General features: G+C 36.5%; 1 protein-coding gene across 1 annotated transcript; it reads right to left on the bottom strand.

Annotated features, from left to right (window-relative positions):
• Positions 1-306: 306 nt before the first annotated feature.
• LOC145778555 (dihydropteridine reductase-like) lies at positions 307-8,303 on the bottom strand. The gene is made up of 6 exons (XM_082590063.1): positions 8,196-8,303; positions 7,343-7,532; positions 5,605-5,745; positions 3,086-3,194; positions 2,878-2,961; positions 307-1,192 (listed from the first exon to the last, which is right to left on the bottom strand). The coding sequence occupies exons 1-6, from the start codon at positions 8,274-8,276 to the stop codon at positions 1,093-1,095; spliced, it is 705 nt and encodes a 234-aa protein (XP_082446189.1). The 5' UTR covers positions 8,277-8,303; the 3' UTR covers positions 307-1,092.
• Between the last annotated feature and the right edge of the window lie 9,962 nt (positions 8,304-18,265).

Consider the following 18,265-nt stretch of genomic DNA (forward strand, 5'->3'; position numbering starts at 1 on the left):
CGATCGTTTTCAAAAGCTGGCCTGACCGTCACGAAGCTGAGATCCCGACTGACGGGTGATCATGTCGATCAGCTTGTGTTCATAAACACCAACTTGGACCTGGAGCTGTAGACGTTATTTTGTGTTTTTTTTTGGAAATTTTCATGGCTGTTTTTAGCGTTTTCTAGCGAATTTTCATGTCGTTTCTTTCAATAAAATCACATTTTGCAGTTTTTGGTGAATAGTTGTAATATTCAAAATCGAAATTCGGAAATCGAAAATAAATTGAATTTCGAATATTGAAATAATCGAAATTGAACACCCCTACCTAGTACCTACTAGCCTCTACTATTTTTCAAGCTTTGTGGCCTAGCCTATGCCCTTTTCTGGTCAGCAAACTGCTGGAACAAAACTGCGATTGATATGAACACCAATCATTGCCACGCTGATATATTGGACCAACAATTGCACTTAGGAAGAAATGCTCATAGAGAAAATGCATATTTTGTAGCAAGGTTCAGGCAATACCGCAAATCAGGTCATGCAATGGACGGAAAATTGGCAGTACAATACACATTACACAGGTAAACATCACCAAGCAAAAATTTCGATAAATTGCTAGTACGCACAATAGCTAAATAAACATTGAGAAGCAACACAGCATAATTATTTTAACCATAAAGTGACACCGTTGATATGCTTCAGCCGTTTACCACTGCCAAGTGACATGTTTCAGGTGTTTTTTAATTAGACAACTTTCTTCTTAAATTAAAAAACAGTTTCCAAACATTTTTATTTTTACTCTGAAAGCAAAAAATGAAGATTACCAATGAGTGATGATATTTTGTTAAAAAGCAACGTAGTCCATATTTCACATGATGTCTATTCACATATTTCACATGATGTCTATTCACATATTTCACATGATGTCTATTCACATATTTCACATGATGTCTATTCACATATTTCCCATAGTCAAAAAGCAGCCTAGTTAATTTATGCACTTTTAACAGGAAATAGTTTTATCAATTTTAGACCTCTTTGTAAAGCTGGTTTCGATTATTATCACAAGCTAAAAGCAGCGCAAGTAAATTGTTCGATGCGGCACAGTAATTAAAGAATACACAGTTTCGTGTTTCCTCCTTCAGTTTGGAGTTTGACGAGACTGCCACTTGCAGGTCGCTTCTCTCCGTTGGCCCAAGTACAAAACAACCTACAATTGTATGAATGTTAAATTTCAAATCACACGACCATGGTCCACCAGGATGACTCAGTTGATAAGCGCTTTAACTGATACACGAAGAAATGCAAGATCAAGTAATGCTGGTTCAGCTGTCGGGATGTGCGCTTGAGCAACGCACTTCAAGGTTAGCTCTCCATTCAGCGACATTTGGTAGATGGAATAATTCTCAGACAACTAGACTTCAACAACAAGGGTACACTTCACTCTGTCGGTTTCGGAGACCGGCCTGCGTCAGTGCTTCAAAGCCTCCATAAGTCCATAATCATGCAAAACTGCCAGTTCTCTTTCTCAGTTCAAGAACAAAGACTTTCCCAAGCACAACCAATCAAGCTGCCACGGCTCATAAAATAACAAATAAATGAAGAAAAAGAAAGTAACGTCTGGCAAGGCAACAACGTTGTCCACAGTTATGTTTGGTATAATCTGGTTTTGTGAACATCATTTCAAATTGTTTTGATAGTCCCCAGTTTTGATGCACAAAATAACGTATTGATTTTAGACATATTATTATTAGACATATCAACACATTGTTGATTTTAGATAGCATCGAACGAACGAAATTATATTTAGAACGAGGGTATCAACCCAAACAAAAAGATTCGCCATTTTTACATTGATTTAACGTCTGCAGACGTTTAATCACAATAAAAATGACGGATTTTGCTATCTGCAAAACGAGAGATATTTAGAACCTTCTTAGCTGTATGCTGATTCATTGATTTAAGAATGTTTTCGAATTATCAAGTATTGCTGCCCAGTACCCAGTTTCACAAACCTTTTTAGATGAAAGACTTGTCTGAATAAAGTACTGTGTAGCAAAAACAAGATGGTTTCACCAAGTTTTCACAAAACAAGATTGCTGTTAAATGCTGCAGTATTGCAATTTTGTGTTTTAGAGTTTTAAAATGACAAAAACAAAACCTTACTCTACCTTGGGCTGGAAAGAAATACAGTGGGAAAATTTAGTTATCACAATTCACATGTTGCACCTGTGACTGTGTCCAATCGTTGCCTAATTTTCATTGAAGTTGTTTTAACAAGTTTCGTCGACATCCAAATATGCAAACTTGTTTAAACAACTGAAACACTCACACCATAGCCATGTGACAAAAAGAACCACCTTTTCATCGTTTCAACGTCGCTGGGCATTGAAACAAAAGAAAAAAAAATTATCACGGTGTTATTGTCGACACGTGGCTGGCCTGGTAACTACTCTAACGAATTACATCAAGCATACTGGAACACAAAGTGAATAACCGCGAAAGTTTTGATGCAACCTTTAATAAATACATACTGCTAGTTCCAATTTAACGTAAAACGACATTTTTAGCAATTTTTCATTCATTATTCCACGGTGTTTGTTAAAGTATATATGTTTTTGTGCTAACAAAAATCATGCAAGACATACATCAAGCTGGTATGTTTGATCTCAGACCGCAAATCTTCCGTTTTTCACATTGATTTTACGTCTGCATACGTCAATTGTTGAAATGGATTTGGCATTGCAGAAACGCATACATAAACCAACTCACATAATTATCAATCGCATGCGCAAGGGCTCTACGCAAATGCTTTTATCAAAAGAAATAGATTAATAACTTGTAAAAAAGCACGTTTGAGCTGCGACAAATACTAAAGAATTTGTGGTGACTCACTCTGCAACATATTCCAATGGAGTCCAGGAAGAAAAATCTGCAGATGGCATATTTTTTCGGTTCATTGGCGTATCCAACGTAATTCTTTGAAAAAGAAAAGAGGATAATTTTATTACATCCAATAAAAACATACAATTCACAACTAAACAGTATGCAAATAACGGAAGCATGATTGTCGCACTTTTGTAAATAAAAAATAAATACTTACGGCAAAATGCATATGGTGGACGACTGTTCTGGCAAGCCACTGGATGGAGACGCGAGACTTTTACAAAGCTGGTGAACTGCTGCTTTTGCCATCCCATAACCAATCATTCCTACAGAAAATTGACAAATGTGTGAACGTAGTGCACGCAGTTGTCCAACCAAATTTTAAATAAGAACCAGGATCATTTTTTTTTTTTAGAAAAGCCAACATACTGCATTTGGTTTTAATGCAAACATCACAAAAATATAAAGCTATCCATTGGCAAATGAAAAAGGATGGGAAAGATATTGTAGGGGGAAGATGTATAAGGAGTGGAGATGGGAAGTTGCATTTCAGCCCTGAAAGCTGAGAAGTGTGGAAGGAACATATGGAAAATGTTATGAATAAGGAGAATGTATGGGATCATATGACAGAGGTTGATCTGGTGGAGGGTCCAGTGGGAAAGGTGACTCGTGATGAAGTGGTGGAGGCAATGGGGCAAATGAAACTGCATAAAGCAGCCGGTCCATCAGAAGTGAGCGTAGAGATGATAAAAGCAAGTGGAGAGTTGGGAATTGAAGTAATGCTACAACTTAGCCAAAGGGTATTAGATGGAGAGGGAATGCCGGAGGAGTGGAAGCATAGTACTGTTGTTCCACTGTTCAAGAGAAAAGGGAATGTGAGAAGTTGCAGTGCATATAGAGGTGTAAAACTACTAGAGCATGGAATGAAAATTGTGGAGCGAATACTAGAAAAGAGGTTGAGAACATTGGTGAAATTAAATGATATGCAGTTTGGATTTATGCCAGGAAAAGGTACAGTGGATGCTCTGTTTATATTGAGAAGAATGCAGGAGGAATACCGAGAGAAGCAGAGAAAACTATATATGTGTTTCGTCGACTTAGAAAAGGCATTTGATAGAGTACCAAGGAAAGTGATGGAGTGGGCAATGAGGAAAAGAGGTATACCAGAGGTATTAGTGAGAGCTGTGATGTCTATGTATGAGGATGCAAGAACAAAAGTGAGAGTTGGATCAAATTATTCAAACGAGTTTTTTGTGAAGGTTGGTGTACAACAAGGATCAGTTTTGTCACCTCTGATATTTGCTATTGTGGTTGACGTTGTAACTGAAGAAGTGAGGGAGGGCTTATTGAGTGAAATTTTGTATGCAGACGACCTGGTCTTGACAAGTAATAGTATGGAGGGACTGGAGAGAAAGTTTGAGAAATGGAAAGAAGCATTTGAAACCAAGGGTATGAAGGGGAATCTTGAAAAAACAAAAGTGATGGTGAGTGGAGCAGAAGGAACAGTTGTTGAGAGCAAAGTAGATCCGTGTGGAATATGTGGCAAGAAAGTGATGAGAAATTCAATGCAATGCAAGGAATGTGGAAAGTGGGTACATGCAAGATGTGCTAATGTCAAGAGAGCCGCAACAAGATTGGCGAAGTGTTTTGTTTGTGGGAAATGCAGTAAAGGAAGGAATGAAGTGGAAGGCCATGATGATGAGTTCTGCCATGGCATCGAAACAGTGACAGACTTCTGTTATCTGGGTGATCGGATAGATGGAAGTGGTGGATGTGAAGCAGCGGTGACAACAAGGGCAAGATTGGGCTGGGCAAAGTTCAGGGAATGTGGGGAAATGTTGTAGGGCAGAAAATTTTCACTAAGGATGAAAGGAAAAGTATATCGGAGCTGTGTGCGGCCTGCAATGCTATATGGTAGCGAGACATGGGTATTGAGAGAGAGTGAACTGGCAATCCTGAGAAGAACGGAAAGGTCAATGGTGAGAGCAATGTGTGGGGTCAAAACGAGAAGGAAAAAAAGGACTGAAGAGTGAAGAATTGTTGGATATGCTAGAGATGAGAGAGACCATAGACCAAATGGCAAGGGCAAATGGAGTAAGATGGTATGGACATGTGATAAGGAGGGAGGAAGGAAGTTTTCTTAGAAAGGCACTAGATCTAAAGGTGGATGGGAAGAGGAAACGCGGTCGTCCAAGAAGAACGTGGAAACAACAAGTGAAGGATGAATTTAAAAAAGTCGGACTGAAGGAGGAAGATGCAAGGGACAGGGTGAAATGGAGAAAAGGGATAAAAACAATTGCTGCGCGGAAACAATCGGCCACCCCCACTAGTGGGGAACAAACCGACGATGGATTATGATGATGATGATTGGCACATATCATATATGTTACAATTTATTTTATTAAAACTCTATAAATAAATCGAAGAAGCAATAGATTGAGTTTCGTTGGTAGCAGCATGATCGTTGTTAAGCATGTATCTACATTTGTGAGGTAATTTTAAGAAGTTGTTAAAGCAAATCAGTGGAACGTATCACTGTATGAGTCATGTATAGATGTATTGTATTGTATTGTATATGAATGAAAATCATCTGTTTTCTTCTTTTAATAACAACCTATTGATATAAAGCTAACCCATTGAGATTAACAAAAAAAAAATTGTTGCTATTTGTTCATCTAAAAACACTATTTTAAATCTTTGATTTTATCGGCTTATATTTCATATTTGTGCTGATACCAGATGTCGCCTCTGTAGCAGGAGATGCTCCTGTGAGTGTCAGGACTCCACCAGGTTTCAAAAACTTTGCTGCCAAGCCACCAGCTATGGTTGAGCTCCATACACTTTGCTTCCACATCATGTCGCAGTTCTTAATATAATCTGTAAAATTGTTCAAATATATATAGTTTATAAACATACTGCGACTATACTATACACATCACACAAGGTATTGGCAAGAAGTCAGATGTTTAGGCTAGAGAATTGTAACATTATCTTAAAAGTGCTGTATGCGAATTAAGATAAGCTGAAAAATAAATTTATATATATAAGAAATAATTCCTTTTTAATATTGTAATAATTTCAAATTAGAAAAACACACTTGGTGGAAAAAATTGGCTCTAACCAACAAAATATTAAATAATTTAATAAACAAACCCAGACAGCAAAATCTGGACTTTGCTGTCTGGGGAATACTCATTTCATTGACTCAGATCAGGGCTCAGATTCAGAAAACGCATACTTTCTGTCTCTAATTCTAAAAATAATTTTACAAACTTTCTTATATTTTTTCAATTTTCTGTACTACCGGTATACCTAGCAAACTTCCATGTACACCAATTAAGAAGCGTTGCTTTATTGGGCAAAGTTCAGGGAATGTGGGGAAATGTTGTATGGCAGAAAATTTTCACTAAGGATGAAAGGAAAAGTATATATATCGGAGCTGTGTGCGGCCTGCAATGCTATATGGTAGCGAGACATGGGTATTGAGCTGGGTTTTTTTTTTTCGCTGAGACTTTTCGGTCATTTGTCCGAAATGACTTGAAAAAATTCGGTCGATTTTATTTATTTCGATCATTTTTAGTCATTTTTGGTCATATATAGTCAATTGACTATAAAAAACAATGAAAACTATTAATACTACAAAAAGTGCTCAATGCCAAGCAAAAAGGCAAAGCAGAGCGAATTAAATCAAATATAGTTATTACTATCTGAAGCCTTTACAAATTGTTTCACCTAACGGATCATCAGAAGGTCTTATTCAAATAGAATCTATTTGAATTCTATTATTCTAATTCTATTTATATTAATCTAGTTGATTCTATTTGAATAAGACCTTCTGATGATCCGTTAGGTGAAACAATTTGTAAAGGTTTCAGATAGTAATAACTATATTTGAGTCAATTGACTATATATTTTTTCGGACATTTTGATCAATTTGACTATATTTTTTTCGGACATTTTGCTAAAAAATCGGTCAATGACCGATAAATGAGCGAAAAAAAAACCCCAGGTATTGAGAGAGAGTGAACTGGCAATCCTGAGAAGAACGGAAAGGTCAATGGTGAGAGCAATGTGTGGGGTGAAAACGAGAAGGGAAAAAAGGACTAAAGAATTGTTGGATATGCTAGAGATGAGAGAGACCATAGACCAACTGGCAAGGGCAAATGGAGTAAGATGGTATGGACATGTGATAAGGAGGGAGGAAGGAAGTTTTCTTAGAAAGGCACTAGATCTAAAGGTGGATGGGAAGAGGAAACGCGGTCGTCCAAGAAAAACGTGGAAACAACAAGTGAAGGATGAGTTTAAAAAAGTCGGACTGAAGGAGGAAGATGCAAGGGACAGGGTGAAATGGAGAAAAGGGATTAAGACAATTGCTGCGCGGAAACAATCGGCCACCCCCACTAGTGGGGAACAAACCGACGATGGATTATGATGATGATGCTTTATATAAAATTTGAAACAACACACAACTTACTTTGGCTTGCTGCATTTCCACCAGCCCATCCACCAGCCACACAAAACAAAGCGTCAAGTTTGTTGGTTCCTAAAAGAGAGCTTATGCCATCTTCCACTTCTTGCTGTTGCCCAGTCCATGAAGTCAGATTTTGAATCACAATGTTATGGTCTGCATTGTCATTTTTGACCAGATCAATTGAAGTTACGACCTTAAAAGAATAAAATATTGAGTTAGTGAGCTTGTGGCAATAGTGCACACTTTTAAATCAGTAAGAATAAATAAGTTTGTTTCTCGGCAGCCGATTTGTAACAAGAATTGACAGCGATAGACACCGTGTTTCGCCCATGAGGCTGGGCTCGTCTTCTTAATAAAAATGACACTTAGCATTAAGAAAATGGCATTAAGTTTATTTGTCATATCCAGGCTTACACCAGCATTAAGTAACGAAGTATACACTGGACCTCCATACAGTTTAATTAAAATTCTAGAGCACTGAAAATATTGTAATGAAGTATAACATTATACTAAACAAATTTTACTCTCAAAATGTGCAGATGAGCAATGCATTTGAAGGACAGCTCGTACCACCTATGAAGACATTTAATAAAATCACAAGATGGAGATTGCAAAAACTTAAAAGTATTAACACTTTGACACCAATGACAGCCTTCACACTTTAAACCTTGGTGAATGGCTTGCATCTGCTATTTGAAGTCACTACATACAAGCATGCAAAATCTCCAGAAATGAGCATTTAATGTCTCAGTCAATGAATATATAAATGTTCCTATAACCTAAGCAATTGAATCCAACATTCTTTCATGTACACAATTTTCTAATTTAAAAATATTTATAGACCTTCACAACCCACATGCTTATTTGCCTTGCAAGAAACAACAATTGATCTTCCTAGTGCACCACATCCTCCATAGACTGCAATGTTTAAAGCCATTATTGTACTTTAACTTTACTATAATCTGTAAATACATGTTTTTAACATTCAAGTCAATAGCTAGATCAGTGGTTGCCAACCTTTTTTATCCAGTGGACATTTTTGTCGATATTTCAATTTAAATCCCCCCCCCCTATATATTTAGTTTGTTAAAAATTCATTTATATTAATATTGTAATCTAAGTCTTGGAAGATAAAGTAAACTTTTACTAGTAGTAATACACTTTTTAGCCTGTAGGCCTAATATACATTCCTTTTCATACTAAAATAATTTAATTAATGAAGAACGTTGCTGAAAAGTATTTTATTCAAAGAATACATTCAAAACTTTAGAGTCATTGCAGGCCTCAAAGTTTGTACTTTTTTCCGGCGGTCAAGCATGTCCTACCGGTCTGGCCCTTTCAGCGGACATTTAATATCTCAACCGGACATATGTTTTGCATCTAGATTTTGCACAAAATCACACTACAGTATTGTGTAGTCGTGTTTGTAGAAGGTTTTCTACAACAGAATAACTCTGCAATGGTTGATGACTTAATTAACCGACCCTGAAGTATACTGGAGCAGATTAAGGGTGAATAAGGTTGCCACATTCGCCTAAGCACGTGCGAAACCCAGCTGAGACTACCACCGTCATTCTGGCAGAATAGTTTTTCCGCTTTCCGCCTAAAAAAGTCATCCGTGAATAAGTGCGAGGCATAAAGTGCGACCTGACATACCTTCGAAAAACCTTAAATAAAACAATAACTCGCAACACGTGCCACTTAAATTTTACATGCATCGGATTCAGTATTAAATTACCTTTGCAGGGATGTGCACCAATAGGTGGGCATTTGGAAGGAACTATCAGCAGAACGCTCCAAAGATGGAGGATATATTTACAATAAACATTAAAATAATATGATTTTTGCATAATTGACACCACTTCAAACATCTTCGAATAGAACTATAATCCGCAACACGTGCCACTTAAATTTTGCATGCATCGGATTCAGTATTAAATTACCTTTCTAGGGATGTGCACCAATAGGTGGGCATTTGGAAGGAACTCCCAGCAGAACGCTTCAAAGATGGAGGATATATTTACGATAAACATTAAAATAATATGATTTTTGCATAATTGACACCTCTTCAAACATCTTGAAATAAAACTTTAATCCGCAACACGTGCCACTTAAATTTTGCATGCATTGGATTCAGTAGTAAATTACCTTTCCAGGGATGTGCATCAATAGGTGGGCATTTGGAAGGAACTCCCAGCAGAACGCTCCAAAGATGGAGGATAAATTTACAATAAGCATTAAAATAATACGATTTTTGCATAATAGACACCACTTCAAACATCTTCGAATAGAACTTTAATCCGCAACACGTGCCACTTAAATTTTGCATGCATCGGATTCAGTATTAAATTACCTTTCCAGGGATGTGCACCAATAGGTGGGCATTTGGAAGGAACTCCCAGCAGAACGCTTCAAAAATTGGAGGATATATTTACAATAAACATTAAAATAATACGATTTTTGCATAATAGACACCACTTCAAACATCTTGAAATAAAACTTTAATCCGCAACACGTGCCACTTAAATTTTGCATGCATCGGATTCAGTATTAAATTACCTTTCCAGGGATGTGCACCAATAGGTGGGCATTTGGAAGGAACTCCCAGCAGAACGCTTCAAAGATGGAGGATATATTTACGATAAACATTAAAATAATATGATTTTTGCATAATTGACACCTCTTCAAACATCTTAAAATAAAACTTTAATCCGCAACACGTGCCACTTAAATTTTGCATTCATCGGATTTAGTATTAAATTACCTTTCCAGGGATGTACATCAATAGGTGGGCATTTGGAAGGAACTCCCAGCAGAACGCTCCAAAGATGGAGGATATATTTACGATAAACATTAAAATAATATGATTTTTGCATAATAGACACCACTTCAAACATCTTCGAATAGAACTTTAATCCGCAACACGTGCCACTTAAATTTTGCATTCATCGGATTCAGTATTAAATTACCTTTCCAGGGATGTGCACCAATAGGTGGGCATTTGGAAGGAACTCCCAGCAGAACGCTTCAAAGATGGAGGATATATTTACGATAAACATTAAAATAATATGATTTTTGCATAATTGACACCTCTTCAAACATCTTGAAATAAAACTTTAATCCGCAACACGTGCCACTTAAATTTTGCATGCATCGGATTCAGTATTAAACTACCTTTCCAGGGATGTGCATCAATAGGTGGGCATTTAGAAGGAACTCCCAGCAGAACGCTCCAAAGATGAAGGATAAATTTACAATAAACATTAAAATAATACGATTTTTGCATAATAGACACCACTTCAAACATCTTCGAATAGAACTATAATCCGCAACACGTGCCACTTAAATTTTGCATGCATCGGAATCAGTATTAAATTACCTTTCCAGGGATGTGCACCAATAGGTGGGCATTTGGAAGGAACTCCCAGCAGAACGCTCCAAAGATGGAGGATATATTTACGATAAACATTAAAATAATGCGATTTTTGCATAATAGACACCACTTCAAACATCTTGAAATAAAACTTTAATCCGCAACACGTGCCACTTAAATTTTGCATGCATCTGATTTAGTAATAAATTACCTTTCCAGGGATGTGCACCAATAGGTGGGCATTTGGAAGGAACTCCCAGCAGAACGCTTCAAAGATGGAGGATATATTTACGATAAACATTAAAATAATATGATTTTTGCATAATTGACACCTCTTCAAACATCTTGAAATAAAACTTTAATCCGCAACACGTGCCACTTAAATTTTGCATGCATCGGATTTAGTATTAAATTACCTTTCCAGGGATGTACATCAATAGGTGGGCATTTGGAAGGAACTCCCAGCAGAACGCTCCAAAGATGGAGGATATATTTACGATAAACATTAAAATAATACGATTTTTGCATAATAGACACCACTTCAAACATCTTCGAATAGAACTATAATCCGCAACACGTGCCACTTAAATTTTGCATGCATCGGATTCAGTATTAAATTACCTTTCCAGGGATGTGCATCAATAGGTGGGCATTTGGAAGGAACTCCCAGCAGAACGCTTCAAAGATGGAGGATATATTTACGATAAACATTAAAATAATATGATTTTTGCATAATTGACACCTCTTCAAACATCTTAAAATAAAACTTTAATCCGCAACACGTGCCACTTAAATTTTGCATGCATCGGATTCAGTATTAAATTACCTTTCCAGGGATGTGCATCAATAGGTGGGCATTTAGAAGGAACTCCCAGCAAAACGCTTCAAAGATGGAGGATATATTTACGATAAACATTAAAATAATATGATTTTTGCATAATTGACACCTCTTCAAACATCTTGAAATAAAACTTTAATTCGCAACACGTGCCACTTAAATTTTGCATGCATCGGATTCAGTATTAAATTACCTTTCTAGGGATGTGCATCAATAGGTGGGCATTTGGAAGGAACTCCCAGCAGAACGGTTCAAAAATGCTGGAGGAAATTTTTGCGATATTCAAGAGAATAATACGATTTTTGCATAATTGACACTTTTCTAAACATCTTCGAATAGAACTATTATCGGTGTGATATACAAGGTTTTCCTACCGCGCCATTGAGGCAACCTCATGCGGTCGCTGGGTTTTTTGTTGAGGCAGGACCTATCGCCAGTAGCCATATTCTACCTGCCTGGTGTGAATCTGACTGAACAATGACGACAACCATGCATAGATACGTGACAATTAATTGTGTCAGGATTTACATTAAACTTGCTATTGGCGAGGTTGTATGCAAGTGCACTTTCTACTAATGATTCCACATCGCTCTCATTTGCAGTTTTTACAATTTAGGCCAGGGTTGTTGCCGGGGAAATATTCCATTCACTAGGTGCAGCTGAATGGAGAGCAGTCCTAAAAAGGCATTTCTCAAGCGCACACCCCGAGAGTTCAACTTGCGCCGAATGATCTTGAGCCAGGCGCGTAACCACTGAGCTAACGGGGCGGACAAGCATATTGACCCCATAACCATGAAATTTTGGTTTTACACTTTTTTTATTAATTGGTACAACTAAAAAAAAGTAACTTTAGTGACAAAAAAAAATCGCTTTTGTAATGAGTGATAGGCGAGCATTTATTGATTTTTCTGCTATAGCGAATTCAACGACTGCTTTCGCAATTTCGCTGTAATTGACAAAGACTTCAACATAGACCATTAGGCTACTCTGTGCAATGGAGAAAAAACATCAAGAAACGCTTAGAAAACAGTGTAAAGGTGAGTAGACCAGACATTTCTCCATCATTGTATGGCAAAATTGTTCCTACTTTAGCATATGTGGAGCGATGATTTTCCTTTTTGAAATCAATGCTATATCCAAACATAAATTTTGCAGACGCAAACATTGTATATGCATATAGGTCCAATAAATGAAATTGTACTTAGATGCATTAGAGTTAGACATTTGAATTCTTCTTGAGATTTTGAAGTGATATAACGTAAAAGTTTGGGTTCGTTGTTCGAATATGTTATTAGAATTCGAATATGTTATTCTTAATTATGAAAATTAGCATAAACTTGATGTTTAAAAATTAAAGTCATATATTGTCATATACAGGGTGACCCAAAAAGATTCGTACCCATGAAAATTTCAATTGTGACTTTGATTGAAAAGCTATTTATTTCAAATTACAACCACACATTATTCAGTTTATGAAAGACCATTGACCAGAGTTTTAGCTTTTTCTGTCAATTTTTAGTCAATTTATGGCTTTTCCAAGATGTGTTCCAAATGTGAAAAAATCGAATAAAACATGGGTACGAATCTTTTTGGGTCACCCTGTATCTCAAAAAATAAAGTCATATCTTTTGATTTTTTAGATCATAAAAAAGCCCTTTATTAAAGCCCTTGATTAATGATGTAACAAAAGCAAACGTGCTTCCAACTTCTTATCAGCAACAATGATTCTAGCTAATTAATTATGTGAAAACAGATAAAAATGAATATGAGAAATAGCTCGCGGCACCCCAGAGTAGGCTGTTGTAAATGGCACCCAGGTTGAGAACCACTAAATTAGACAATGGAGAATTAGTTGGAGCGAAGTTTTTCGGTAGATCTGTAGGCTATCCTATTCATAACAGCGGATTAAGTTTGGTGCAAAAATAGTAATTCTTGAAATAAGTTGGTTAATCAGCACAATTGCTATATTGGTGAATAATAACATATTTCGAGAATTACTATTTTTGCACCAAACTTAACCCGCTGTTGTTACATGGAACCCTTATTGTTTAAAAGTTGAGTACATAGGCTAGGCCTACCTCTTAAAAGTTTCAATTTGCATAGCCTAAACCAAAGTATAGGCTACTAAAACGTGTAAATGTTGATAAACAAGTTAGCCGATCTAAAATGCAGAACTAAGTCTGTGACTCGATAAAGACACAAATAATAATGATAACTATAGACATGTTGGCGTAGCATGGTGACTTTAGAAATTGAGAGCACAAGACAATGCTTTCAGATTAGTTTACTGAATTATCATTGACATCAGTTAAATGCAAAAATAGTAAATGTTTTAACTCATGTGTCACAAATAGTCTCCTCACCACTCTTGTTTGAAATTTCTATAAATGTGTACGTGTCTATTCACGTTTTGTATCGTTTACGCTTTTAGTTTGTACGTAAAAATACATGTATCCGCAATCTTGTATTGTTTTTACCATGTCACTGTATGAAATCGATCGAACTAATTTGTCATCAAATTTCCAAACCGCATTGTATTTTTCGATGCAATAGCAGATATAATGGCCATTCTCCTTTTCCTCACCTAAATGTGCAATGACACTTACGAGTTTATAGTTATATTGAAGCCCGTGTGCATCTTCAAGAGTTAAATTTTTGTCTGCTTTGACTTGTCTTTTGGATTTGCGCAGGCCAGTATTTCTAGCTAAACACAATACTAGAGCTTTGGGTAAACGTAAAAATTTTGTATTTGTGGTATGAATCACCATTTTGCAATTATTACAAAGTGAGAGTTCTTTACTATTGAGAAACGTTTTAATATAAAGCGATAAAAAATTATTCTCCTGAATAGAATCATACATTGGTAACATCAGCAAGACTTCTTCGCTTCTTTTCTCATCAAGCCTACTTTTTCTGCCACAAGAATTGCACTGATGAACTGTGACGTATTTCGATATCGATGTCACGTCACAGTGCTTCAATAGCAATGGTAATGATGACTCGGCAAAAAACTCTGCTGGATCATGTTGACGCCCCAATGGAAATTTTTTTTTAATATCATTCAAAGCATTTTTAATTTGTTTTTCCTCTACAGTCGCATTACCAACAAGATTACGTAATAACAGAAACATATTTTTGTCCAGTGTTTCAATATGTTTGTCGTTTTCATAATGCAACATTGAAACATCACATGCTGCTATTACACATTTAAGTGCTTGCAATACAGCATTAAACCAGCAAGAGTTTCCTACGTTCATCAAGCCCAGTGGTAAATTGGCATTACATTTGAATGCATTTATTAAATCAGAATGAACATTTATAGCATTTGAAACAATATAATAAATCATCCAATGTCGATAAGATGTGAAAAAATTAAGATCCATTTTTGAATGTTGAGATTTCAGATCCATGTCGCTGCAAAGAATATCAGCAGTTATGCAAACTGCCACCCCACAAGTATTACTGTCCGGTTGCATCACGATATGTTTAGAACTTACACTGTAATTCCCTGTGTATAACTGATTAGTTACCAAGAAATCTACTAGGAAATCTGCACCATCATGTAGAAACTTTGAAAAGGCTGTACTCATTTCTTTATTCGAAGAATCGTAACAATGTATGAATTTATTTTGGGTGGAAAAGTGTAACAAACGAAAGTGGCCATTGCACAAGAAAGGAAGGAGAACGACCGGTAGCAATTTTTCCTCAGTTTTTGTCATCGCTGTTTTGAAAAATTTCACGGACTTTATTGGGGATTTTTGCAAAATCTTCCCTGTGGAGTCGCAATCTAAAACCCCTATGGCGTTTCGGTTTCTTGGTTCACTGGCTTTTAGTAAAAAGTAGGCGTCTACGAGACGTTTGCTTAACCAACCAACTGCAGAAGAATTTTGGTAATGCTTGGCAAGTTCGTTCGTAATTTTACTGCAAGGATTGTTACATGCTGTGAGTAAATCTAGCCAAGACACTTCGTGGTTTTTATCGATTACAACGGCGGTATCCGACAAACAGTTACGATTTATTGCCAAACCGTTCCATACCCAAGTTGAAAATTCAGCCATGTATTCAAAATCTTTGGCTGTTGCTGTCCAAAAGTCACGAATCTTTGCATAATTGCATTTCGAGTGGGCAAAAGCAGTCGCATTGCACATAGAAATTGTGGGTGCGGACTCGCTAACAGCATTGACATATCGAATATGTTTTTTAGATTCATTTGTAGTATAAAATCCATCGTTCTGCTGGGAGTTCCTTCCAAATGCCCACCTATTGGTGCACATCCCTGGAAAGGTAATTTATTACTAAATCCGATGCATGCAAAATTTAAGTGGCACGTGTTGCGGATTAAAGTTTTATTTCAAGATGTTTGAAGTGGTGTCAATTATGCAAAAATCGTATTATTTTAATGTTTATCGTAAATATATCCTCCATCTTTGAAGCGTTCTGCTGGGAGTTCCTTCCAAATGCCCACCTATTGATGCACATCCCTGGAAAGGTAATTTAATACTGAATCCGATGCATGCAAAATTTAAGTGGCACGTGTTGCGGATTAAAGTTTTATTTCAAGATGTTTGAAGAGGTGTCAATTATGCAAAAATCATATTATTTTAATGTTTATCGTAAATATATCCTCCATGTTTGAAGCGTTCTGCTGGGAGTTCCTTCCAAATGCCCACCTATTGGTGCACATCCCTGCAAAGGTAATTTAATACTGAATCCGATGCATGCAAAATTTAAGTGGCACGTGTTGCGGATTATAGTTCTATTCGAAGATGTTTGAAGTGGTGTCTATTATGCAAAAATCGTATTATTTTAATGTTTATCGTAAATATATCCTCCATCTTTGGAGCGTTCTGCTGGGAGTTCCTTCCAAATGCCCACCTATTGATGTACATCCCTGGAAAGGTAATTTAATACTAAATCCGATGAATGCAAAATTTAAGTGGCACGTGTTGCGGATTAAAGTTTTATTTCAAGATGTTTGAAGAGGTGTCAATTATGCAAAAATCATATTATTTTAATGTTTATCGTAAATATATCCTCCATCTTTGAAGCGTTCTGCTGGGAGTTCCTTCCAAATGCCCACCTATTGGTGCACATCCCTGGAAAGGTAATTTATTACTGAATCTGATGCATGCAAAATTTAAGTGGCACGTGTTGCGGATTAAAGTTTTATTTCAAGATGTTTGAAGTGGTGTCTATTATGCAAAAATCGCATTATTTTAATGTTTATCGTAAATATATTCTCCATCTTTGGAGCGTTCTGCTGGGAGTTCCTTCCAAATGCCCACCTATTGGTGCACATCCCTGGAAAGGTAATTTAATACTGATTCCGATGCATGCAAAATTTAAGTGGCACGTGTTGCGGATTATAGTTCTATTTGAAGATGTTTGAAGTGGTGTCTATTATGCAAAAATCGTATTATTTTAATGTTTATTGTAAATTTATCCTTCATCTTTGGAGCGTTCTGCTGGGAGTTCCTTCCAAATGCCCACCTTTGATGCACATCCCTGGAAAGGTAGTTTAATACTGAATCCGATGCATGCAAAATTTAAGTGGCACGTGTTGCGGATTAAAGTTTTATTTCAAGATGTTTGAAGAGGTGTCAATTATGCAAAAATCATATAATTTTAATGTTTATCGTAAATATATCCTCCATCTTTGAAGCGTTCTGCTGGGAGTTCCTTCCAAATGCCCACCTATTGGTGCACATCCCTGGAAAGGTAATTTATTACTAAATCCGATGCATGCAAAATTTAAGTGGCACGTGTTGCGGATTAAAGTTTTATTTCAAGATGTTTGAAGTGGTGTCAATTATGCAAAAATCGTATTATTTTAATGTTTATCGTAAATATATCCTCCATCTTTGAAGCGTTCTGCTGGGAGTTCCTTCCAAATGCCCACCTATTGATGCACATCCCTGGAAAGGTAATTTAATACTGAATCCGATGCATGCAAAATTTAAGTGGCACGTGTTGCGGATTAAAGTTTTATTTCAAGATGTTTGAAGAGGTGTCTATTATGCAAAAATCGTATTATTTTAATGTTTATCGTAAATATATCCTCCATCTTTGGAGCGTTCTGCTGGGAGTTCCTTCCAAATGCCCACCTATTGATGTACATCCCTGGAAAGGTAATTTAATACTAAATCCGATGAATGCAAAATTTAAGTGGCACGTGTTGCGGATTAAAGTTTTATTTCAAGATGTTTGAAGAGGTGTCAATTATGCAAAAATCATATTATTTTAATGTTTATCGTAAATATATCCTCCATCTTTGAAGCGTTCTGCTGGGAGTTCCTTCCAAATGCCCACCTATTGGTGCACATCCCTGGAAAGGTAATTTATTACTGAATCTGATGCATGCAAAATTTAAGTGGCACGTGTTGCGGATTAAAGTTTTATTTCAAGATGTTTGAAGTGGTGTCTATTATGCAAAAATCGCATTATTTTAATGTTTATCGTAAATATATTCTCCATCTTTGGAGCGTTCTGCTGGGAGTTCCTTCCAAATGCCCACCTATTGGTGCACATCCCTGGAAAGGTAATTTAATACTGATTCCGATGCATGCAAAATTTAAGTGGCACGTGTTGCGGATTATAGTTCTATTTGAAGATGTTTGAAGTGGTGTCTATTATGCAAAAATCGTATTATTTTAATGTTTATTGTAAATTTATCCTTCATCTTTGGAGCGTTCTGCTGGGAGTTCCTTCCAAATGC

The sequence above is a fragment of the Aplidium turbinatum genome, chromosome 10 (genome assembly GCF_918807975.1).
Source record: "Aplidium turbinatum chromosome 10, kaAplTurb1.1, whole genome shotgun sequence".
NCBI lineage: Eukaryota > Metazoa > Chordata > Ascidiacea > Aplousobranchia > Polyclinidae > Aplidium > Aplidium turbinatum.

Bases quoted from the DNA above. Each gene is read 5' to 3' on its own strand.
- LOC145778555 (XM_082590063.1), bottom strand. From the start codon at position 8,276: ATGGCTTTAAACATTGCAGTCTATGGAGGATGTGGTGCACTAGGAAGA. The intron at 3,195-5,604 runs GTATCAGCACAA...AATTTTCTGTAG, and splicing joins TGCTACAGAGGCGACATCTG to GAATGATTGGTTATGGGATG. The intron at 2,962-3,085 runs GTAAGTATTTAT...TCTTTTTCAAAG, and splicing joins TCCACCATATGCATTTTGCC to AATTACGTTGGATACGCCAA.